Raw genomic sequence first — 26408 nt, 5'->3', positions numbered from 1 at the left:
TACTAATTTTTAGCAATTTTGACATAAGAGACACCTTTTAACTAACGCCACAATGGCTAATAAAACGGACAAGTCCACGTGGGATTTCAAAGTATGCGGGTACAAGACAGAGAGCCAGCCGGAGAGCAATTTTTTCTCACGTACATCAATTGCCATCAATTGCCACTACTGTCGTAGTCAATAGAAAAATCTAAATCGCTCTAAAAAGGGAATTAAAAAACATCAGGTATTCTTTTTGAGGATGGGAATTCTAAAGTGCAGACCAAAAAACAAAAGGCAGCGAAGCCGACTGCCAATCAATCAATGAGTCTCAGCTTCGGCTTCGAAATCGGCACCTTTTATACGACGGTCGAGCAGTGCCTCGCACACTCGGGGAAAAACCCCACACACAACATCATGCAACATCAATGACGGTCGTTGACGAACATTAAAAACTAAGTGCAATGACTAAAACTAGTGTGGGCTCAAATTTAATGAGTGTTTAATGAGTGTTTCGTCCGTCCTCGTAACTTTTTGCTGTCGGAATGTTGTAAAACTTAAATGGAGTCTCCAATTACCGTGTTTTCATAATTATGTTCGCTGATGTTTGATTGTGAGTGTAAGTTTTCAGTGTTTGGATAACTTTCCGTATGACACCACCACTTTTTCTCTCATTTTTACAAAAAGGGAGTTCTTATTGAGGTAAATGAGATACTTTCAATCAAGTTTCATAATCGAATGAAAAAGTGGTGGCGCCATAACGGAACCCTTTCCTAATTCCTGTTCTATTTTTAGGTAGCCCATCATGCCCATCATTAGCCTGCCTGAGAGTGAGTCAATTAAACATGAATGGACAGTATTAACATAGGCCATGATCACCTTAATAATTATTTGATTCCCTTGCTCTCCTTACCCATTACATTACTTTTGTAATTTGTCTTGAGATTGAGAATTACAGGAATAAATCATGTTTCATTCTTTTCCATATAAAATGTAGGCCTAATCATTTGTTTTCAATTTAATGAATGGTTTTCAAACTGTTTTCTACATCTCTATATCACATGCAGACAATGCATTTGTTTTGCTCCAAAGTCAGATTATCATCAGATTATTTTGAACCGTAGGCCTATTACTACTACTACTAGGCCTAGTTTCAAAATAAATAGTTTCTTTATTTTTCTAAAACACTAAAAATAATAAAGAAAAAAAAGAAGTGAAAAAGACAGAAATTAATAATACAAAAGTGACAATAAGGTTTCCGTATGGCGCCACCACTTTTTCATTCGATATGATATAATATAGTATCTAATTTACCTCAATGAGATATCCCTTTTGTAAAAATGAGTGAAAAGGTGGTGGCGCCATACGGAATGTCATCCAAAGTGATATAAATAAGGGAATCAATGTGTGGTGAGGAGGTTGTTAACTTGTGGTTTTAAACCCGTGCCGGGGCCTGGACTTGATCATTTTACCGAGACGAAGTCGAGGTAAACTATAAAGAACCACTAGTTGAAAACCGATTCAACACACTTTGATTCCCATTCATATTATGATAAATACCTTTTTGGTCAAAAAACATCAACACTTTTTGGTCAAAAGGTAAAATAAATGCAAAATTTTTAATTGTTCAATGATTTCTTTAAACACAACATCCCTCTAGCTAGCTATGAAATGATAAGGCCCTCGGATAAACAACTCCTTATAAGGTGAAGCTGTGCGCTTCGTGCATATCGCGTGATGTGGCACAACTGTTTGAGCCGTTGCTCTCGACCAATAGGAATGAAGAAACTGTCTTATAAGCACAGGTGCAAGCTCGCGTGTCACGCCCATGTTTCAACATTTTTTACTGGTCATTATCAAAGGTTTATACACCCCCACGTGACGCGCTCTCCACCAATAAGAATAGCGAAACTGTCTGAGGTATTTATGACTATAAATTATATTTCTATTAAATATGTTCATAAACAATGAATTGTTCCCAATCTTTCCGTAAAATAGGTTTAAATCAAAACAACATTTGAAGGAAACACAAAGGAATCATGGCTTCCAATATGGAAGATAACACCAACCATGCCCGACGTCGTCGACACATACGAAGCATCAACATGAAGGTTTCCCGTCCAGTCTACACGGAGCATGAGTTCCAGCAGGGCTACGAACAGAACGACCTTGATCAGTCCGCGTCGATGAGGGTACGGCAGTTCGTCGGACAGCAGCGGTGCACACTGAGTAGTGTAAAGAGTTTCATGACTGGGCGATTTCCCATCTTCAAGTGGTTGCCTGCATATGAGGTCCGACAGAACTTATTGAGTGACATCATCTCAGGGTTGACTGTTGGAACTATGAGAATACCTCAAGGTATAAGACTCAGGCCTGTATGTATTTTTTTAAACGGCAAGGGCACCAAGGCATTTTCTTTTTGGTAAAGGGCACCCTATGTAAATTTCTACTGGAGCATTTCAACGAAACCAAGGGCACCAAGGCAATGTACAGGGGGCATGGAGGCAATCGCCTTTGTTGCCTCAGTGTTGAGTTGGGCCTGAAGATTCCTATGTCTGTCTAAGCTTTTTCTAATTGTATGGTTTTTAATTATGACATTCAGAAACTAATTTTGGGTTGTAGAGCTGGTTTCTAAGTTGAACCAACAACTTCCGGATTGTGCTGGCACTATACCAACTGAATTGTCTAGCCTTGACAGATTTACAACTGTGCGCAGTTGTGCCAATACATCAAAATACCATAATCATCATTCAGAGATGCCAAGAAAAGAGACCAGCTAGGCGGAGATTATGTCTTGAAGCTCTTCAAATTGTGGAGAATAGAAGAAGTGACCTGTTAGATTAAAGGAACACGTTGTCTCGGATCGGTCGAGTTGGTCTATAAAAAGCGTTTGTGACCGTTTTTTTTATAAAATGCATATATATGGTTGGAAAGATGATTTAAAAGTAGAATACAATGATCCACACAAGTTTGCCTCGAAATTGTGTGGTTTTCTTTTTACTGTGCGAACTAACACGGTTGGTCATTTATGGGAGATTCAAATTTGACTCCCATAAATGGCCGACCATGCGAGTCGACGAGGTAAAAGGAAAACCGTGCAATTTTGAGGCATATTTGTGTTGATCATTGTATTCTACTTTTGCAACATCTTTCTACCCATATGCATTTTATAACAAACGGTTGCAAATGCTTTTTACAGACCAACTCGACCAATCCAAGGCAACGTGTTCCTCTAAGGGTACAACAGAACCACTAGGAGTGTTGGCTCTGGCAAGAGCCGTTGGTACACTATATTTTCCATTAATTCAAGCCCTGGTACAGCAATTTAGTTCAAATTTTCTCTTCTCTAAACAGCAATGGCGTATGCACTTCTAGCTGCACTGCCTCCTGTGTATGGTCTATATGTGGCATTCTTTTCCGTTCTATGTTATACCATCACGGGAACGTCACGGCACATATCACTTGGTAAGTTTCATAACACCAAAAGTTTACATTCAAACTAAATATCTTGAAAATCTCTCTTTGAGTATATGTGTTGAGGTGGTTCTGAATGGAAGCAGTTGTGGCAAAACTTAATGTTTTGATCAGTATGCTTTAATCATCTTCAAGATGGTTCTAAAAACTAAAGGGATACTTTGCCTTTAAGCACAAAAGGTTGCTAAGCAGAATTATGCTTACCAGAATAAAGAATACTCAAAGTATCGTATATCACTCACACCATCTTTAAAGGCAGTGGACACTATTGGTAATTACTCAAAATAATTATTAGCATAAGACCGTACTTGACATGATTGATTACGAGTAATGGGGAGAGGTTGATATTATAAAACATTGTGAGAAACGGCTCCCTCTGAAGTGACATAGTTTTCAAGAATAAAGGAATTTTCCACGAATTCGAGACCTCAAGGTGTCGAAATCAAGCATCTGAAAGCACACAACTTCGTGTTTTTTTCTTTCATTATTATCTCGCAACGACAACAGATTGAGCTCAAATTTTTACAGGGTTGTTATTTATTGCATATGTTGAGATACACCAAATGAGAAGACTGTTCTTTGATAACTACCAATAGTGTCCACTGTCTTTAACTGGTTTCCTGCAGATTTTTGCTAAGCACAGAATCGCTAAGCACAACTGTCTACTAAGCAGCTCTGTGAAATTGGGCCTTGATGATGAACAGTTTATCAAATCATGGTTTGGTACATAATTTATTTCTGATGCCTAGGTTGTGTGTCGAACAAAAGTGAGTTTACACATAAATATTATAAGATGCTATCTTTATTCTTATTTGCTACAGGAACATTTGCCGTTGTGTGCATCATGACCGGTCAGGCAATCGACCGAATACTGAGCGATCCGTCCAATGGGACTGAAGCAGCTACTGAAGGGTCCATAAATGATGAAAACAATGATTTACAAAGGGTGTATGTTGCATCCGCTTTGGCCCTAGCTGTTGGAATAGCTCAGGTACGAAAGACGCGATAATAGATTAACTTTTTTTTTTTTTTTCCTGGAGGGGGAATTTTATTCAAGTTACTTCAACGTACAAAGCTACACAAAATACTGGTAAAACCAACTACTTATAGAACGGTACGAAAATATAACAGGCAGATGGCAAAAGCAGGAAATTTGATGATGTGCATGGCAATACAAAAGGCTCCCATTTGGTATTGAACTTGTCTAAGTTGTTATTCTTAACAAAGATCATTTTTTCCATACCAAAATAATGATTTATTTCTTTTTTGACAAGAATAAACGAGAGCTTTCTGTCATTCATCGTCCAAGGTCCGTTAAGGACTCCAAACAGCTTGGTCGTGTTGTCAAAATTAATATCAATGTTCAGTGAACTAGTCAACCAGTGTTTTATCTAACGCCAAAAATTCAGAAATAATAGATTAACTAGTTTACTGATTGCATACTTCAGGCCTGGAATTACATGCAGGCCATGGAGTCCATTGCCGCTGTTGCCCCTGGGCCCAATTTCATAGAGCTGCTTAAGCACAAAATTTTGCTTAAGCAAAATATTCATTGCTTAGTAAAATCAGATGACCGGCCAAGATACCACTCAATTGTTATGCTAAGTAAACAACAGCTAAATACTAGTCATAAGCAATGTATATGGCATGAAATTTTGGCCAGTAACATGTGTAAAATAAGCGAGCTATATTCGTGCTTAAGCAAATTTTTTGCTTAAGCAGCTCTATGAAATTGGCCCCTGGTCTTGGTCTTGGTTCCCCTTCAAAAATTTCTCATAGACTTAAAGATTTTCCAATGGAAGTACCCTTTTCAAAATGGAAATGGCCTTGCCATCTCACAGGTAAAATATCAGGCCTGAAGAATGATTTAATTGGTTCTGCAGGTGTCTATGTTGGGGTCTGAGAATGTTTTGGTATGGTTTTGAATCTGTAGAATATTGGGGGTCTTGGATTTGAGTCTCTAAAATGTTGGATTCCTCGGTTGGAGTATCTAGAATGTATGGGTATTTTATTCAAATAGCTCGAATATTGGGGTTTTGGTTTAAAATCGTTGGAATGTTGTCATCTCACCTTAGTTGCCTGTAGATTTTTCCCCCAAGAAAAACAAAATGTTTTTGTTAATGTACTCATCAACATTTTCTCTTCACCTATCCTTCTCGTCTCAGATGTTAATGGGCATCTTCAGGTTGGGCTTTGTCACCATCTACCTCTCTGAACCGCTGGTCAGGGGGTTCACTACTGGAGCAGCGGTTCACGTCTTCACCAGCCAGTTCAGACATCTGTTTGGGATCAGAGTTCAGAGGTCAACAGGGCCATTTTCCCTCGTAAGGGTCAGTACAAGGATGTAATTTCTCAATTTTTAACCCGAATTCCAGTTTTATTTTGCCCTAAAAATAAAGAAATATCGGTTTTTGTTTGCCTCCCAAAAAAATTATTTTGTAGTAAAGACAACTGTAGTATGATCTTCATACAATGATGTTTGTTATCCTTCCCAATCGCGTTTAGCACCTTAAACTTTGTACCACTTTTCTTTCCACCCGACAGGGTTACATTGAGTTTTTCAGCAAGCTCTCCCAGGTCAACGTGGCGGCAGTCATCACGTCCATCATCACCATCTCCTTTCTAGTCGCAATCAACGAGATCCGAGACTTCTTACGACACAGGGGGACACACGTGGTGATAGACGGGGTGAGACAACGGGTCAGAGAACCTAGAAGGAATATCCCCGTCCCCTCGGAGCTCATCGTTGTAAGTTGAATAATAGTAAGAAAATTGAATTAGATGTAGCAAAAAAAGAAAGAAAAGGGATCTACGGTATAACTTAAAAGTGCAAACAATTGTAAATGGCGTTAAAAGTGTAAACAATTGTCAATGTATAGCGCACTTGAAAATAATCGAATGAATGGCTTTACATTAGTGCCCTGTTCACTGGGCTGATAACATTTCTGCAATATTTCTGAGCTCCCTGGGGAACAAACAGCCTGAGCTTTTGTGTCGCTCCAAAGGCCTTTCATACATAGTATCAACCTCAACCCTGGCAGGTACCCATTTATACCCCAAGAGAAGCAATTATGAAGAGAAGCAATTATAACGAAGCATCTTGGTCTTGGACACAAGTGTCATGACCAGGGTACGAACTCACACTCCGATAGCTTAACCAACAGCACTTGAATGTGATGCTGTAAACCTACAGTAGAATGTGTATGGTCTTGTTTGCACGAGTTCGGATATAATGTTGGGCTTTCACTGGGCTTTGTCGCACAAGGAAGTTTTCACGTGAAAATAAAATCAAATAAAAGTAACACGGGAAAATTTCAGCTGAATACAGTGTCAACTTATTGCGAGAACAAAAACCTGTAGTGGTTTTTTACAAGATTGTTGAATCGAGTGAGGTGACAGCGTTTACCAACCGCATCTTCGACCTCAGCATTCCCGACACCAACCCTCTGAAGTCTGAGAAATGATTCATGCATGAATCTTGTCTTGGATTCAAATGTTTATCGCTGAGAAATTATCCAGACGCTTTTACTTTGAAGGGAATCCTGTTTCGAAATAAGGGAATAAAAGGGTAGCGACGAGTTCTTACACGGCCGTTTAAAGCCGGCAGGGTCGAATTGTCGAGTGATAAAGGCCCGAGCCAAAGGCGAGGGCTAAGAAATGGACTACGCCTCTAGAAATAGATTATGTGCTTTTACAAATAGCTACGAATTGCGTTCCGCGTGATAATCTTGCGCGCCTGACACGCGGAAGCCAGCCGGTTATAAACACTGGTCATTATCAACCATTTAAACACCCCCACGTGACCCGCTCTCCACCAATAGGAGTATAGAAACTGTCTGGGGTATTAATGAATAGTGTTTATTACCAACAGCTGTAGTGCTTCATAGACCTTATCGCAAATACCAATGCGCAAGCGCAGACTGTTGAATGAGGTGCATTGTGGGATAGATATGAATCAAATTTTGCTACCAGCAAGACCACAATGCACCTAATTCCAAGCTTTACGCGCACGCCCCAGTATTTGCGATAAGGTCTATGCCAAGCACATCCTTTTCCCCACAGTTTTCTTTGGACCGATGCATGCTGCTCTAGTCTTAAAACTAGTAAGTGGGACCAGTTTAGCTTGTTGGTTTACTAGCTTTTTTACCTTTTCATGTTTTAAGGTTTTCTTTTAACCTTTTTATTTTTTCATGGTGGTGGAAGTTAAATGAACGATCTGTTTTGATCCCATGCCTAATGTGCATGATCTTTTAATCTTATCTTTTTAGCTTTTTCCATCATCTCATTGTGTTGGTGCAAAATGATGTATCTCCTAAAATAGCTCTTCTTGTGTAAACCTTGTATTTTGCTTAAAATCACCCAAGGGTGGATTTCACAAAGAGACTAGCTTGTCTTGAGTTAAGACGAGTTACTCGTCCTAACTTAGGACTAGCCGTACGTTTTTAATATATCAGTTCAGTACAACCTTTTCTCCTAGGACTAGTCTTGCGCTAGGACTAGTCCTAATAATAATACTAATAATAACAATAATAATAATAATAAACGAGACTTATAAAGCGCATTTTACAAAATTCAATGCGCTGGAAGAGTGCTACGAGAAAGACGACTTTGAGAATAGATGTGTTTTTAATTTACTCTTGAATGTCTCTGGAGTGTGTTGGTGTTCCGAAAAGGACTTGGTAGGGCGTTCCAGCACCGGGGACCAGCGACTGAAAAGGACCGGTCCCCTGCCCTTTTGTGTGTGCGAGGGATTGTTAGATTCTCTTTGGGGAAATCGACCCCAGATGTGCAAACAAAACATGTACTGACCTTTTTTGTGCCAGATACATTGTACAACATTGTGAAAAGTCGAGATACAGTAGGAGGAAACTATGAATAAATATTCATAAATACCCCAGACAGTTTCTCTACTCCTATTGGAGGAGAAAGCGCCATGTGGGTGTGCATAAACCTTTTGTTAATGCACACTGGAGCTCTGTTCATGCACACTGAGCTGGCTTCCGCGTGTCGGGCGCGCAAGATTATCATGCGGAACGCGCAAATCATAGCTATCAGCGCATAATCTAAGCGCGCACGCATAACACAACCCACGCGCATCGAACAGATTCTTCACAAAGTTTTGGGAATTTTTTGTTCAAACCTCGAATTGCCGTGCGATAAAGGCCCTCCCCTCGGCTCTACCCTGCCGGCTTTGAGCGTGCGTAGAAGAACTCGTCCCTACCCTTTTATTCCCTTAGTAATCTTGTGGGTACAACCATGTGAACATTTCTTTTGTGGGGTGTAGGCTCTGAAAAGAGTAAGTGTTGTCTTGAAGTTTTTAACAATAAACTCTGCTCGTCTTCAGGAGAATGTACAATGAGAGATACAATAATTTTGCACTGGCGTGATGTTCTCATAAATGCTGTATTTTCAGCAGTTGCTGGGCATTCATTTGTTTGCTTACTTGCTAACTCATCCAAACATTATCAATGCAGATTATTGTGGCAACGGTCATCTCATACTTTGGACATTTCAACGACAATTTGGGCTTGGCTGTTGTCGGGAACATTCCCACAGGGTAAATTTCTTTTCTCGCTCTCATTTTCTCTTTTTGCATTCAAAGCTGCAAACTTTTTGGATGTTTTCACTTTATATTTTGTTGCTGTGTGTGTCTGACTCGTTTTTTAGGAACAGTGCTGTGAAGTGTCGAATAATTATCCATATTGGACTCCAATATTAAATTGTGGGGCATATATGGTAAAACAATGTATGACACATTCAAATAACAAAGATCTGTCTGTTTGGCCTACGAAGTTATTTTACTTTTCTACTTTCAAATCAGTCAACACAACTACAACTATCTGTTTTAAATATTTGACTTGAATTTTGTTTCGATATTTAAAAAGGCATATATGAAAATTGTCTTTATTTAATGCATAACATTTGCAAGTAATACTCAAACTTAAAGTTAAGGTCATTTTGTTTCTTGATTTGTCTTTGTTAAAGCGTCTTTATTTTTGTTGCTCCCGCTGCAGTATTCCTGCCCCTAGACTGCCCTCGCTGGGCTACTTCAGTGTTCTCATCGGGGACGCCATTGCCATCGCAATTGTGGGCTTCGCTGTTTCCATCTCCATGGCAAAGATATTTGCAAAGAAACACAAATATGAGATAGATGCAAATCAGGTGGGAATTAATTTTATTTACGGAACAGTGCTTGAGTTTTTATCTGTGCCTGATATGTGTCCTCCTGTTGTTCCCATACTTTAACTTCAAGTATCTTAGTTTCCTCCTGCATTAAAGTTCAATATTAATAAAATTGTTAAGTTTTAGATGGTCATTTTTCTTTTTTGTAACTTTAATTTCTTGACTTATCAGGTTAATAATTATTAAATTAAATTTATTCAATAAATAAACATATAGAAATATTTATCTATTTTCAAAAACTCATGATGAAACATATTATTAATACGTATTCTTTTTGTAGAGGCCAGACCCTGTACAAGCCTAGGCTTTCTGTCTGCGACCTCCCCATACTGTTAAACTTAAAAGTTCTTTAATTAGTTTACATTGTACATGTACACATGGTATGGAAAAATAAACCTAAAATAAACCTGAGTTTAAATAAGCTTGGGTTGCACAAAGGCAAATTTACTAGAGCAGGCTTCGAACCTGCAACCTCGGATGCCTTACCAGCTGAGGTATATCTAGCCCTATGTTGGCAACCTTCCTATTTGGTCAATATATTTGTTCCGGCGCCAGTGTTTGCTTTACATGTATATCATTGTGAAAAAGGATTTCCTACCGACTGCAAAATTTTAAGAAAGATACATTGTAGGATTCAAATTTACATCTTCTTTTTAGGATGCCATTACGTCTGATCAAAACATTCCTCATTACCGTTGTGGGACTTGGTTTAAAGGGACTTGCTAATATTAATAATAATAAAAGTACCCCTCCTTCACTTTCCTTTGGAATTTGGGACATTTGTAACTCTTGATTGTTTCTGTTCTAGGAGTTACTGGCCTATGGGAGTTGTCAGATCTTTGGTTCCTTCTTCAATTGTTTCCCGGTCTCCGCTTCATTATCACGGTCGCTCGTCCAGGACGTATCTGGTGGTAAAACTCAGGTAAGCCAATAGTTAGTGCATGACTCCCCAACCGTGACACTTGTGGTGACATTAAGCAAGACACTTAACCATTGCTTGGTCATTCGGATGGGATGTAAAGTCGGTGGTCCCATGTGTTGTGTAACTAATTTTTTGTAACAGAACCCAGTGCACTTCAAAAAGAAAATGGTTTCGCCCCGGTGCTCCTGGCTTTTGCTGCTGAATATGCGTACCACCTTGTAAACCCTTATAAGATGCTACACAACTGGGTCTCATAACTCGTAGCTGCAATAATCCTTCTTTCTGTATAAGGCCAAATAAAAAAAAATACCAGTTGAACGTCCCCGCAAGCATCCTTTTTTGGGGCAGCATCCTTAACCGTCTGTTTCATAAAACAATATTAGTGAATACCTACCAGCAAATCTTTTGAGTGTTATCCGACCCTGTTAGTGTTAGTGTTAACACAGGTCCTCATGCAACCATGATGCTACTAATAAGGTATAAATAAGTTTGCGGTTTATTCAAACTGAAGAATTGGTGGCCTGTTTGATTTGAAATGCTAAGCAGACATCAAATAGTAAATAGTAAATAATAAGGCCCTCATCTTCCTCTTTTTTGAAAAATCCGGACGATCAACTGGTATTTTTTTAAATTTGGCCTGATGTATATCCTAAACGTCTTGAGAACCTTGTTTGGTAGATACATGTACGTGTGCTATATAAGACTTTGATATTATTATGACTATGCCAGTCATGGGTGGTCGGGTTGGCCTAGTGTTATCGTTCCTCACCTTCCAGTTTTTGTATAGGACAGGACCCTGTTTTGGATCCTTTTGCTGGAATTGAGCCGACTCTATTTACCGGAAAAGCTCAGTGATCTAGTGGTATCGACAATTGCCACAGAATAATTAAGGCAGTGGGTTCAAATCCCATCCGAGATATATGCCTGTGGATTGCTTTAGCAGGAATCGTGAGGGGGTTGGGAAAAAGTAGTGAGTCTGCAGTGTCTAATAAAAATTGAATAGTAGGTCAAACTCAAACAGAAAATACAATTGTTTATATTATTTGTTTTTTCCTGTGTATATTTCTTGTCTGAACATTTTAGAATCGGCAGACGGGACATTTAGGTTGTAGAAACATTTTCTTTTCCTCCTTAGTGTAGCCTTCTTAATATTTCTTGTCTGAACTTTTTAGAATAGGCAGACCGAACATTTAGGTTGTAGAACATTTCCTTTTCCTTCTTAGTGTATCCTTCTCCATATTTCTTGTCTGACCTTTTTAGAATCGGCAGACGGAACATTTAGGTTGTAGAAACATTTCCTTTTCCTCCACCATATTTTAGGTCTTAGTTTTTCTCTTCAGTGTGTGATTTTATTGAGCTTGTGGAGAGAAATAACGATACAATAACATTCATAAAAGTATCAAGACTTTGCGTTGCCTGAATATTCATATTTTTTGTTGATGTTAATTTCTTCTGTACAGCTTGCTGGACTGATATCCAGCTTGATTGTTCTTCTGGTTCTACTTCTTATTGGTCCACTATTTACAGATTTACCCAAGGTATGCTGAAAAAGATCTTATATAGAATTTGAGGCATTGCATGGTGAGGTATCAATATTAATTTGGTTTGCGATAACACCATGTGTGTAACTAACACCATGTGTGTATCTACTTGCCAGGTAGAGTTTGTTCTTAGAGAACTGTCTTGCTTTATTCTACTACCACGGAGTAGATGTTCGGGGGTTCGGGAAACTTCTCAGTTCTGAAAAGAACTGTCCTGCTTTTTTAACTAATACCGGGCAGATGGTATAGAAAATAGGCTGTAACTACTACTTTAGCTTATAGGATCATGATTAACTGTACTGCAGCGGAATCAGTTTTTGAACTGGTCTCAATGTTTTGACTAGCTTGCTCTCGTCATCGTCAGGAAAGATCTTATCGCAGATTCATGAAGAAAATTCAAGGCCTGTGACTTTCTGTGATGTTTTTCTTATTTAAAATATATTATTTTGTTCTGCATCTGTTACCCAAACCCATCTCGTCCTTTGGCCTCATTTGGGTATGGGATGCAGAAGCAATATATTTTTCTGTATTCCACTCGGTGCTATATAAATGTGACTAGTAATAAAAAATCATAATAAGTGCTTAGAGACGATGGTAGATAAAGCGCAATGTAAGAGCTGATTATTATTAATGATGTTCCATTCCTTCATTGCTCACAGTGCTGTCTTGCATCCATCATTGTAGTAGCGCTTGCTGGCATGTTTCGTCAGGTCAAGGATCTGGTACTACTGTGGCAGGTTTCAACCTATGACTTTGTGAGTATTCTACCATTTTGTCAAACATGCTTGGGGCACCCATTCGCATTGTGACAATAAACATTCTCTCCCTCGTCCGCCTTGCTCAATATTGATGGGAGTGCAGACCGCGCAATGAGGGCCATCATTAAAAGGCAGCACAGGGCCTTGGTGCGGGGGCCCAAGTAGATATGAAGTTGGCGCAAGAACTAACCTGTCTCAAAGTTTCTCATCAACATTTCAACAAGAATTTTTTTATTTAACAGTAAACAAATGGTTAATTAAATGGCTAATTTGCTCGGAGTAAAAACAACTTTTAAATGACACTACCCAACTTCTACCCCTCTGTCTTCTTTTCTTGTAAACAATTAAGAATTTTGCTGTTCATGTTATCATTCAACCTATGTAATGGTAACAAAAATTCGGGCGAGTTTGGCAAATGGGGTTTCTTTAAGTATAAGCACCCTCAGCCCAATATACAAATCGCGATTGTATTTATAACAAATTGATATGGGCATTAATATTGTGAAAAATTTTGCTTTAATAGATTTGAAAAGAAGATTTGATTTCATGTTATTAGGACTCATTGTTGTTTTTGCCCTCCTAGTTGATATGGATGGTAACCTGTCTCTCTACCATCTTACTCGGCGTGGATATTGGCTTGGCTATAGGTGTTGTGTTCTCCCTAATGACGGTCATCATACGCACCCAGCAACCTTACAGCTCGATCATCGGCCGCATTCCTGGCACTGACATCTACAGAGATATCAACTACTATGAGGCAGTAAGTCAAATATTTTAAGTCTCAGGATAGTTGAGAAGTTCATGAGAAATGGAAAGATTCTGCAGAATCAGGGAGAGTTGTAAGTCTAAGGTTTCAGAGAATGTGAATGGGCAGTCTCAAAGCTCGGTGGAAACCATATTTGACGGACCATATACATTGGCATTGTCCCAGTGTGATTATAGAGCTTCACTCTTGAAGGGGCTCTGCAGTTTCCCTCTGTTAAGAGGCAGTGGACACTATTGGTAATTACTCAAAATATTTATTAGCATAAAACCTTTCTTGGTGACGAGTAATGGGGAGAGGTTGATGGTATAAAACATTGTGAAAAACGGCTCTCTCTGAAGTGATGTAGAAACAAGTAATTTTCCACAAATTTGACCTCAGATTTAGAACTTGAGGTCTCGAAATCAACCATCTAAATGCACAAAACTTCGTGTGACAAGGGTGTTTTTTTCTTTCATTATTATCTCGCAAGTTCGATGACCAATTGAGCTCAAATTTTCACAGGTTTGTTATTTTGTGCATACGTTGAGATACACCAACTGTGAAGGCTAGTCTTTGATAATTACCAATAGTGTCCACTGCCTTTAAAGAAAATTTTATTTTTAAGTTTACAAAGGGCATCACAGCAAAAGCACCACAACGATGGCTGTAGGTGTTGAGGGTTACCGTAAAGCAGTTGGTGACTGTAAAAACCACAAACTCAACACGAACTGCTTGTTCTAATACCAAAGTAACTCACGTAAAATGAGCATTGTGGAATGTTGTGATCTTTTTGTGTTTTCCTTTATTGAATGTGTTTACTCTGCGTAATTTACATGTACTTTCCATTTCTTATTGTCTGTTGTTTTTATTGTAACTGGTAATTTGTGTAATACCTGATTGTATATTGCAGGCATGATGTTTGTCCTACTTTAAATACTTAATTCTGATGTACATATGTACGATTATTTTTGCCCTCAGGTTCAACAGTTGGAGAAGTCTGCAGAAGCCTATAATATATCATTCCCAGTATTGATGAAATATGTTTCATACTGAAAGGTTTCCCTACTAGTAGTGACTGTTAGTTCTCTGTTGACGAGACAGACGTTTCCCCATACTGTGCTTTGGGCAGTGGCCTGGTGACCAGTGTTGTTTCGTTATCTTTTTCTTCCATTCTGTGTATTTTAAAACTTGTTCTGCACTTAATAATGTTTATGTTAGGCTGGCAGTGTAAATATTAAATTAATTATTATCACTTGTTGTTATATAATATTATCTTTGGGTCGATTGAAGTACCTTTAAACTTCTCTTGGCCACTAGAGCCCGCTATGGGCATTTGAGTAAATGCTGCTACAAGTAGTGGCCGCTATGGTCTCTAATTGGTTAATGTACATCATTGGCAAGTAATAATTTCTTTTTTTTAGCAGGATTTCAGAAGGCTTAGTAATTTGGGGAATTTTATTGAAAACCATTTAAATTTAGTCTATTGAGCAGAATTTAGTTATGCTTAACAAGTTTGGGTAAATTTACTTCTATTTAGCAGGTTTTCTTTATTCTTTGCAAATCTTGGAACTTAATTGAAAACTATGTAAAGTTTCTTCTATTTAGCAGGTTTTCTTTATGCTTAGCAAATTTAGGAACTTAATTGAAAACCACTTACAACAAAATGAAATTTAATCAGAGTTTTCATTATGTTGACTACACAGGCGGAACAGGTTCCTGGGATTAAGATATTCAGATCTCAGTCCTGCCTGTGTTTCGTCAACGCCGAATACTTCAAGAATTCTCTCTATTCTAAAGTCTTCAAGAAGAAACAACGACGAGGTACCAGTGACACTATTAATGGAAATGGTCTTAATGGGACCCAACCGGTGAGTTTCAAGTCTCTAAGGCTGTGTCTGAACCTGTGACTTTGGCTGCAGCTATGGCTAGATTGCGCATAATAGTAATAATTTAGTGGGCTAACCATCCTTACTCACAGCTAAGAGCTGAATTGCAAAGGACGTGGCTACAACATTTTCGAGAAGCTGGCATGAAAGGGCGCCTTTGGCTGCCAGCCACATCAACCTATTATGACCACATAGCACAGCCAAGATCAAAAGTTTTTGATTTTTTCCCGAGGGAGGATAAATGGATGGTCTGGAAAACCCTTGTGGCACAACAGAGAACCAACGCACAGCTCAACTCACATATGGCCCTGTCCGGGAATCGAACTGGGGTCACCTTGGTGAGAGGTGAGCGCTTTACGCACGTAAGCCAACCATGCCACCCATTAGATGCCATAGGCATCTGCCTATTCTTCAACACTGACACATACGCTGATCTAGCCGTAGCTGTATCAGAAGTCGCCATTTCGGACACAGCCTTACACCTTTGGGCCCAATCTCATCGAGTTCTTTAAAGGCAAAGAGTACCTTTTGGTTTTTGGAACCGTTCAATTGTTTCAATCATGTGTAAATGTCGATTTTTACAATAAAAGTAACCTATAAGAAATTCGTTGCAAAAGGTTGTAGCGTTTTCGAGAATGTCAAGTTCATCCATGTTGGCGATAACGACCGCATTTCTGGTTGCAGCATTTCGGGAATGAAAAACCGAACCTCAGAAATCTGAGAAATGATTCATAAACACAAATCGTTTTTCAGATTCAAATGGTATTTGTTTGAAAATTATCCACTTCATATTTCTTTAAGGTGAATCCTTTTTAACATAGTTAATGCTATAAACAGCTGCAGTGCTTCTCACAGAGTACGTTTTTATGTTCAGTAATAACCCAATCTTGAAACAGACACTCAATTAACAATTCCACTATACGTCATCTTACTTTGCCTTGAAGTATACAATACTTGTCAGAAAATGGGTCCCAGGATTAAAACCCCCCACCTTCCACCTTCTAGAGCAGTGAATTTAAACAGACTCTCGCCTAATAATTCCTATTTATCGTCCAGGACGCGCTAATCCACCAATCAGATGCTCGAACTACTAGGGGGATAAAAACATATATACTACTTCCTCTGTTTTATATCCTACTTCCTCTGTTTTTATTACACAGTGCGTATTGTGAATGTAAATGCGTCACGCTCCGTATACGGACAATGCAAAAATTACATTCTAAACTTTGTGCGCTTCAACGCAAAATAACGTTCTGAAATTTGAAACTTTGCGCCTTAAATATGTTAAACTGGAAGATAAATTCACATATTATCACACAAGCGCTCGTGGAATAAATAAAAATATGGCGCATCTGTGTCCCATATCCAACTTTGCGTTCGGCCTCGTTGGGTATGGGATGCAGAAGTGCTATATTTTTCCGTATTCCACTCGCGCTTGTGTGATAACTTATAATACAACATCTTACCCATGCTAATACTTCCTTTACATTACTTCTTACCCATTCTATCATCAGCACAACGGCAACGAAGGGACTCCCCAGAGCTCATCAGAAACCTCAGAACTCTCCAGTCTCTCTGGTGCGATAACATCATCAGACAGTCCCCTCCACACCGTTATTATCGATTGTAGCATGTTCAGTTTCGTCGACATGGTCGGTCTGAAGACGCTGCATTCAATTGTCGATCACTGCTGCAAGAAAGAAATCCACGTAGTCTTCGCAGGGTGTAAAGGTAAAAACTCACCATTTCCTTTTATCTTTTTCAAAAGGATTTAAATGCAGTGGACACTATTGGTAATTACTCAAAATAATTATGAGCATAAAACCTTTCTTGGTGCAAGTGATGGGGAGAGGTTGATGGTATAAAACATTGTGAGAAAAGGCTCCCTCTGAAGTTACATAATTTTCGAGAAAGAAGTAATTTTCCACGAATTTGATTTCGAGACCTCAGATTTAAAACTTGAGGTCTCAAAATGAACCATCTAAACGCACACAACTTTGTTTGACAAGGTTTTTCATTCTTTCATTATTATTTCGCAACTTCGATAACCGATTGAGCTTGAATTTTCACAGGTTTGTTATTTTATGCATATGTTAAGATACACCAACTGTGAAGGCTAGTCTTTGACAATTACCAATAGTGTCATCTACCTTTAATGTACTTTTTGTAGGACAAAAAACATAATGTCCACAGATTTACATTCAACTTACACAGTTTGAAGATAACGATAGAAGAAAACTTCTCTGAAAATATTACTTGCTGAGGTGCTGTAGTTTTTGAGAAATGAGTAAAACAATGTCATGATAATAATTTTCGTCTCGGTGATTATGAGACGAAAATTATTTTAGCATGTAAAAAACATATTTTCATGACCTTGTTTTAATCATTTCTTAAAAACTACAGCACCTCAGCAACTAATATTTTAGGGTACGTTTTCTACTCTCATTAATGCAAACGGTGTATGTTTAATGTAAATCTGTGGAAATTGTGTTATGTACTACAAAAAGTACCCAAATCCTTTAAGGTTTATTGTTTCCAGAGTAACGTTGTAAAATAAATGTAGGCAATAATATACCGTGTACCTGTTCCAAATGATACAGTTAAGCCAGGAGGAAATAAATTTAATACTCTTTTATGATACTTCAGGGGAGCTCACTAAGAAGCAAAACTTACAAGCATGAGTCTCAGACAGGTACACCCGTTGAGCCCAAACTTAACACCCATGTAACATTAATGACATACTGGTTGGGTAAAAGGGGTGTACCTGTATTTGAACAAACTATAAATCTGTAGACATACAAACAAACTAACAAAACCGATCAAAAGCGGATGGGCTCAGCAGGGAAAGTAAAATACACATTTACTTTAGTTATAATATAAGTTAAATCAAAAAGACGTTACATCACAGGCGTTTGAAGAAAATATTTGACTTCCAGAGTGTGTTATTCAAAAGATGCTTCATTAGCCTTTTTCGAGGTATGGCATACACCTATATGAGTGCACTGTTTGATTTGAGTGTAGGCAGACAGATTTACCCAAACCTAATAGTGTCATAGTATCGTGTCCACCATATCTCAAAATGGCTGAGGCCAAATAAAATAAAAATACCAGTTGATCGTCCCCGCCCGCATCCTTTTTTGGGGCCGCATCTTTTTATTACTATTTATTATTTTTCGATTTTTGTGGGAAAAAAAAAAAAAAGGGACTGGAGCTTTTTCGATATCTAACGGGATGCTCTCAAACACGTGTAACTGTCCGTTTCATAAAACATTAATAGTGAATGCCTACCAGCAAATCTTTTTACGAATCCGACCCTGGTAATACTAATACAGTAATAGTGTTACCACAGGTCCTCATGCAACAAATAATAAAATAAGTTTGCAATGGGTTCAAACTGAAGAATTGGTGGCCTGTTTGATTTAAAATACTAAGCGGCCATCTTGAAAAAATAAAAATAAACAGTAAATAATAAGGCCCTCATCCTCCTCTCTTTTGAAAAATCGGGATGATCAACTGGTATTTTTTATTTATTTTGCCTTATAGAACAAATGGTAAAATATTGGAACCTACTCAGGGTTGTAGAGAAACCATGTATCGATAAAACTTTCTCCATGAGTTGTGGGTCTGCCAACAAAGCCTACACCATTAGTACATGTACATGTAGGTCAGCCCTTGTACTTTGTAAAATATTCCTACTTTTTCATAACACCAACATGACCAAGTATCGTGCGTGATCTTTGCATTTCCTTTCTTTCAACCAATCACAAGGGAAGCTTTGAGTAAGTTCTTTGATATGGTTAAAGGCAGTGGACACTATTGGTAATTACTCAAAATAATTATCAGCATAAAACCTCACTTGGTAACGAGTAATGGGGAGAGGTTAATGGCATAAAACATTGTGAGAAACGGCTCTCTCTTAAGTGACATAGTTTTTGAGGAAGAAGTAATTTTACACTAATTTGATTTCGAGACCTCAAATTGAGAATTTGAGGTCTCGAAATCAAGCATCTGAAAGCACACAACTTTGTGTGACAAGGGTGTATTTTTCTTTCATAGTTTTCTCGCAACTCCGACAACAAATCAAGCCCGAATTTTCACCGGTTTGTTATTTTATGCACATGTTGAGATACACCAAGTGAGAAGACTGGTCTTTGACAATTACCAATAGTGTCCAGTGTCTTTAAAGGAACATTTATACAGAATCGGTTTTTCTGGCAAAAAAGTTGCTGGCAGTGTAAGCACTTTGTATAATCCACCATATACATAAAATGACAAACCTGTAGAAGTTTGAGTTCGATTAGGCATCTTGGTCACGAGAGAATAGTGAAAAACCGATTACAAATTTTGCATTGCATCGATGCCAATACAGAAATGAATAAAAAGCTCACTGAGCAATAAACCCCAAACGCGATATTAGACTTTTTATTTCTAATCAAATATGAAATTTCAGACAGAAATAGTTCAAGGGATGTTTTCTACCATCATCATCATTAGACCGTGTAAGTTTTTTGTAAAATGTGATCTTCACCCTTTTTTTTGTCTTACCAATTCTGTAACGTTCCTTTAAACATTACATTATAAATGATTTGTTTGTTTGTTCCAGTTGCCACGAGGGAAGCCCTGCTTCAATATTTTGATCGGTTAAACGACCACACTATTGGGTTGGATCACATGTATCTAACTGTCCATGACGCCGTTCTTCATTCCCAACATCTTCCAATCACACCTGTAAGTAACAGAATAAGTCTTTAAAGACATTGGACACTATTGGTAATTGTCAAAGACCAGTCTTCATACTTGGTGTATCTCAACGTATGCATAAAATAACAAACCTGTGAAAATTTTAGCTTAATTGGTAGTCAAAGTTGCGAGATAATAATGAAAGAAAAAACACCCTTGTCACATGAAGTTGTGTTCGTTTAGATGCTTGATTTCGAGACCTCAAGTTCTAAACTTGAGGTCTCGGAATCAAATTCGTGGAAAATTACTTCTTTCTCGAAAACTACGTCACTTCAGAAGAAGCCGTTTCTTACAATGTTTTATACCATCAACAGCTTCCCATTACTTGTCACCAAGTAAGGTTTTATGCTAATAATTATTTTGAGTAATTACCAATAGTGTCCACTGCCTTTAAAGACATTGGCAATTACACTATTGGTAATTACTCAAAGTAATTGTTAGCATAGAAACCTAATTGGTAACCAGCAATGGAAAGCCGTTGATAGTATAAAGCATTGTGAGAAACGGCTCCCTCTGAAGTACAGTAGTTTTTGAGAAAGATGTAATTTTCCACTAAAATATTTGTATTTGATCTCGAGACCTAAGAATTAGATTTTAAGGTCCCGAAATCAAGCATCTGAAAGCACACAACTTCCTGTGACAAGGGTGTTTTTTTTCCCACTGTTTTCTCACAACTTTGACAACCAATTGAGCTCAAATTTTCACAGGTTTGTTATTTTATGCATATGTTGAGATCATAGAGTGTACACCAACTGAGAAGACTGGTCTTTGACAATTACCAAAGGTGTCCAGGGGTGGATTTCACAAAGAGTTAGGACTAGTCTTATCTCGAGTTAGGACCAGTTACCAGTCCTAACTTAGGACCATCCATGCAATTTGTATATCTCCTAGGACTAGTCCTAAGTTAGGACTAGTCCTAACTCTTTGTGAAATCGACCCCAGTGTCTTTAAGGCAAGGTACACATTTTGGCATTCACTCTTAAAATAATGGCAATAACAACTATTGGTTAGGAGCCTACAGCAGGTTTCAAAGCATTATGAGAAACATTTCACTTTGAGGTAACGTGGTAATGTGAAAAAATATCAGTTTTTATGGCACCAAATTTGAATGGAAAATTACCCTTTAAGACAATGGACACTATTGGTAATTGTCTAAGACCACGTCTTCTCACTTTGTGTATCTCAACATATGCGTACAATAACAAACCTGTGAAAATTTGAGCTCAATCGGTCGTTGAAGTTGCGAGATAACAGTGGAAGAAAAAACACCCTTGTCACACGAAGTTGTGTGCTTTCATATGCTTGATTTTCCGGCCTCAAATTCTAAATCTGAGGTCTCGAAATCACATTAGTTGAAAATTACTTCTTTCTCAAAAAACTACATCACTTTAGAGGGAGCCGTTTCTCACAATGTTTTATACCATCAACCTCTCCCTATTACTCGTTAACAAGTAAGGTGTTATGCCAATAACTATTTTGAGTAATTACCAATAGTGTCCACTGCCGTTAATCCTGCTCAATAGGCCTACTTGCCCACAGAGGACCTCAATCCTCCATTATCCTCCTCTCCCATGTCACTCTACTTCAACATGAAAGATCTTCTATACTCCATTTGTGACATGATCATGCTAGTACACTTTGCATAAATATACAGTATTGGCAGAGCTGACAAAATAGTTGTTAATGTTTTGCGTGATTAACACTCAACCATATACATGAAATATAGAAAGGTTTGCGGTACACCATGTAATGACTATCTCCAATGAGTTGGGGTGGTTCTGAAAAGAACCGTTGGTTTCAACTCGACATGTTGATCATGAAACATAAAACCTTTGAAAATGTTGGCTTAATCATGTTTGCACTAATCAGAAAGGTCTGTCTTCAGCCGTTGTCCAACTTTGCCAAGTTTTCTACACTCCTTTTTTGACATATGATCATGCTGATACTCTACCTTTTTAATTCTTTAACGGTTCTTCGATTCATCCCTTGTTTTGTCCTTACCTTTCACAGACAACCTCACATACAGAGGTCACTTTTCCTGCCACGAGACAAGAATCAGCCTCCGTCGAAGCCCAGGTCAGTTTAATGTCCGCCAGAAACGGAAAAGTTGACCATCAAGTGTCGTCGGTATGACGTGGAAAACCATTTTTAAAATCTGTAATAACCATAAATCGATTCTTGAATGTCGGTATGACGTGGAAAACCATTTTTTTTAATCTGTAATAACCAGTAATATTTTCAAGTTGGTAATGTAATTGCGACAAAGACACTGCTGTTGAGGAATAATTTAGTTGGGATCCATTTATGTTGTTGATTTAATAGCAATGCTTGAGTGGTTATTTAGGCTTAGTTGGATTCCACCAATATATACATAAACACCTATCTACCCGCACCACCACACTTTCCAATTTTCTGATTTCGGTATTGTTTGGATTACCTTGGCTTTTGAGATGACTTTTTGTCTTTCACTTTTTTTAAAGGATTTTATTTTAATTGTGCATTATTTGATAGATCTTCTTGTGTGAGTGTGATACTTATTTTTCTTAAAAATCATAGAAAGTGACTTTCAATACATATCTGTTGTTGATGGTCAAATAGGTAGGAATAATAGTTTTTTTTAATGTAACAAGATTCACTGTGGAATTGTGAGATTTGGTTTATGGTTTGACCTACTTCAGTTTCCTGTTATGACTTCAAGGTTATTATTTTGATGTGTTTACTGCACTGAGTAGACAAGCAAGTTTTGTTTTATATGAATTTTTTGTTTTGTTGTCAATGGTTAATCCCATTGAATGTAGTTAGCACTTTCATCATGTACATACTTGTGTGTGCCCCCCCCCTAAATAGCGGTTACCCAACTGCCTGTAGGAGCACCCCCCCCCCCATTGATCTGAAAATGGTGAAGGAAAATACATCTTTGTAGTTCGTTCTGTATCATCAGCAGGGAGATTGGGAAAAACATACGCACTGAACTGCCAAACAAATAGATAACATCTCTAAATTGAGCTGAAATATAAAGGCCTATTTTAAGTTACTGCAAATTATTTTATCAAGTTTTGTACTACAACTCAATGTTTAGCAGATGGACAAACAGTTAGGCAAAGTAACATGTTTTTCGAAGTAATTTTAAAAGTTCTTTTATTATTTGTGAATTAGAGGGCCAGATGGTATTTTTGGTGTATTTACTCCAAAATACAATGACCATAACAACTAATTGGTTTATTAGCATTTTGAGAAATGATCCCCTTCGAAGAGGTTTTTTTTTTTTTTTTTTTTTTTTTTTACAGAAAGGTATTTTAAAACTTTTCAATCTGATAAACATTCCCTGCATGAAACATTTCTTGGATTGTGTATTCTAAATACATTCTTCAAGCATGTACATAATTGCTCCTGATGTTTTGGATGCCTCAAAAATGGTACCAACTTTTGAAATAAGAATTTCGCAGGTTAGTTTTATTGCACATATCAACAATCAAACCTGGGGTGGATTTCACAAAGGTAGTCCTAACTTAGGACTAGTCCTAGGCAATGCTAAGAGATAGGACTAGTCCTAAGTAAGGATGAGTAACTGGTCCTAACTTAGGACCAGTCCTATCTCTTAGCATTGCCTAGAACCAGTCCTAAGTTAGGACTACCTTTATGAAATCCACCCCTGGTCAAAAAACCAAAGGTGTAATTTTCCTTTATTTGATTCGCCCTTTTAAAACTTGTACATAAAAACCAAACCAAAAATACCTTTTCAACATTAGAATATTTCTTATATGCAAAAACAATGGTTGGTGGTGAGAAAGAGTCTGGTATAACGTCAGGCCTCCAAATATTTGTTTTATATATATTTCAAAGGTCCTTTTGGTTGGTAAGCAGTTTGCAATAGCTATTATATAAATATTGACTGCTTCGAGTTCTATGGTTAAAACCACGACTCCCGAGGTGATCCCAGAGTGTTCTATTTTCCCGAGGCGCAGCCGAGGGAAAATGGAACGGTCTGGGGATCACCGTCGGTTTTTGGGTAAAAAGCCAAAATTAACAGTCAATATTTGTTTTATAACACTCTAACAGACTGTTTATTTTCTTTTTTAATTTTTTTTTATTTTTTATATAAGGAGCAAATGTGAACAATAGCCCAACAGACATTGACATGGTCAATGAACAGAATGAAGTTTGAATCAGACTGAAGGATCTTAAAAGAAGAACTGATGGGCTAATCAAATGGTTCACTGCAGCTCAGATTTACCAGAAAAGAATAATAGAAAAACAAAGATATATGGTATCGAGGAAACACTGAGTTATGTAAGGAGGAGGTGTCCATGCACACAGCATTTGTACACGTAACGTTCGTACGCGGATTTCAGATACACAGATGCACAATTGATTGGGTATGTGACACGCTCTAAACAAATGAAAAGGCAGAATATTTGTAAGGGGTGTTATAATTTCAAATGGTGTTTGAAGCTTTGCATGGTGTGGAGTTTGAAGCTTTGCATGGTGTGGACAATAAGACTAACTATAAATATAAATATGAAGAGTAGACTTGCGGGTACAACCATGTGTACAAAAAAAATCTCTTGTGAGGGAGTGTTAACCGTTTTAAAACATAAGAATTTACACATGGTTGTATCCGCAAGTCCTCTATTCATATTTATATTCCTAGTTACTCTTAGCTATTTTCAACATTATTATTGAAAGGTGACGCTAGGATGGCAGGAGACTTTAGCAGGTAATTGATTCTTGGAAATGTGTTCATGCTCAAACATACATGTACCTAAACAAGGGAATAAAAGGGTAGCGACAAGTTCTTACACGGCCGTTTAAAGCCCGCGAGGGCCTTTATCACACGGCAACGACCCTGCAAGGTTTTAAACGGACATTTAACAACGAGTCACTATTCTTTTATTCCCATTCATAAATGCCCTTTTGTTAAAAAACGAAAAAAAAAAATATATATATACATTGACATATCGAGGTTTGAAATATTTGCTTTGTGAAAAGTCTGTTGCGCGTGGGTTGTGTGTACGCACGCGCGCTTAGATATAGATTACGCGCTAATACTAATAGCTACGAATTGCGTTCCGCGTGATAATCCGCGCCTGACACGCGGATGCCAGCAGGTTATAAACACTGGTCATTATCAACCGTTTAAACACCCCCATGTGATGCGCTCTCCATCAACAGGAGTAGAGAAACTGTCGTGAGTATTTATGAATGGATTTTACCTGCATGGGCTAGCGTTCCACAGTCTCCCATTGAAGCTGTTTATAAATTCAGAACACGTTATGTATGGTGGCCAGACGTTAAAATGCATTTTAATGTTGAACAGTTTTTAAAGTAATATTTGTTAGAGATTAGGTCCCAACCCAAAATTTAACTGCCTTAGGACTGGCCGTTGAACATGAACGATTCTACAAATAACTGTGAAAGGAAAACAAAAATGCTGCCTACTTTTAATTATTGTTTTGGTTAAAAGTAGTGTTATGGCATTAACAGTGTTAGGAGCCGGCCTGCATTGCGTGGAAACGACATTGCTGGGCAGCTGGCTGTTGTTACTGGACCTCGACTTCGGCTCGATAGCCCACCACCAACCCACTCATTACCACTCAGTAAAGACCAGCTCCTTACACTGTTTATAATTGCCTAATTCTTGACAAATACCATATTATTAGTATAGTGTTAGTAATTTATGACAAAATGTGATACATCCGAAATATTTTTGATCAAAAGATTCTGTTATTATTACATGTATATTTTATATTATTACTTTCTAAGCAATTATTCTTGTATCATTTGTGTTATATCTTCATGGGAATTATAATAGTATACTTGCAAAGACTTTATATTTTCAAAGATTCGTCGGAAGAAAGTTAGCTCTAAGCTGGCAATGAGAGTAACAGATAGTTAAAGGAATATCTAAAGTTCCAAGATTTATTTTACTAAATGATTTTAAAACTGTATGACTGGAAGTGTATGTATTTAATAAAAACTAAAGCAACGAAACAATAAACTGTACTTGTTGTAGGTTGTTGTTTGTTATGTTTGAACAGAGCTGTTCGTAGGTTGGCCTGCTTTTTAACATCGAAGTGAAAGTATCGATCCTGGACCCAAGTTAAAAATCTTTATTCGGGGGAAAAAACTCAATAAAAAAGTAAAATTATTTGCCGATAAAATGTATAAAAAACCACCATC

At 37.8% G+C, this 26408-nt stretch overlaps 1 protein-coding gene across 4 annotated transcripts; it reads left to right on the top strand.

Annotated features, from left to right (window-relative positions):
- The first annotated feature begins 387 nt into the window (after positions 1–387).
- LOC139933942 (prestin-like) lies at positions 388–26226 on the top strand. 4 transcript variants are annotated; one of them, XM_071928186.1, is made up of 17 exons: positions 388–598; positions 1978–2337; positions 3334–3444; positions 4275–4444; positions 5619–5783; positions 5998–6201; positions 8928–9010; positions 9468–9615; positions 10445–10558; positions 12019–12096; positions 12759–12854; positions 13441–13617; positions 15306–15470; positions 17003–17219; positions 20092–20216; positions 22239–22395; positions 22458–26226. In XM_071928186.1, exons 2-16 carry the CDS (start codon positions 2019–2021, stop codon positions 22359–22361), a joined length of 2295 nt encoding a protein of 764 aa, XP_071784287.1. In that variant the 5' UTR covers positions 388–598; positions 1978–2018; the 3' UTR covers positions 22362–22395; positions 22458–26226. The 4 variants fall into 4 exon arrangements, with proteins under 4 accessions (XP_071784287.1, XP_071784288.1, XP_071784289.1 ...); XM_071928187.1 differs by having other exon boundaries at positions 388–584; positions 22239–26226; XM_071928188.1 differs by having other exon boundaries at positions 388–592; positions 22239–26226.
- The last annotated feature ends 182 nt before the right edge of the window (positions 26227–26408 follow it).

This window comes from Asterias amurensis, chromosome 2 (assembly GCF_032118995.1).
Source record: "Asterias amurensis chromosome 2, ASM3211899v1".
Taxonomy (NCBI): domain Eukaryota; kingdom Metazoa; phylum Echinodermata; class Asteroidea; order Forcipulatida; family Asteriidae; genus Asterias; species Asterias amurensis.
Note: the sequence above shows the minus strand (reverse complement) of the source record. Positions and strands in the feature narration are given on the sequence as shown.

Excerpts from the sequence above, each read along its gene's own strand:
- LOC139933942 (XM_071928187.1), top strand. The coding sequence starts at position 2,019 with ATGGCTTCCAATATGGAAGATAACACCAACCATGCCCGACGTCGTCGA. Across the intron at positions 5,784-5,997 it reads GGCCATTTTCCCTCGTAAGG|GGTTACATTGAGTTTTTCAG; the intron begins GTCAGTACAAGG and ends TCCACCCGACAG. Across the intron at positions 12,855-13,440 it reads AGGTTTCAACCTATGACTTT|TTGATATGGATGGTAACCTG; the intron begins GTGAGTATTCTA and ends TTGCCCTCCTAG.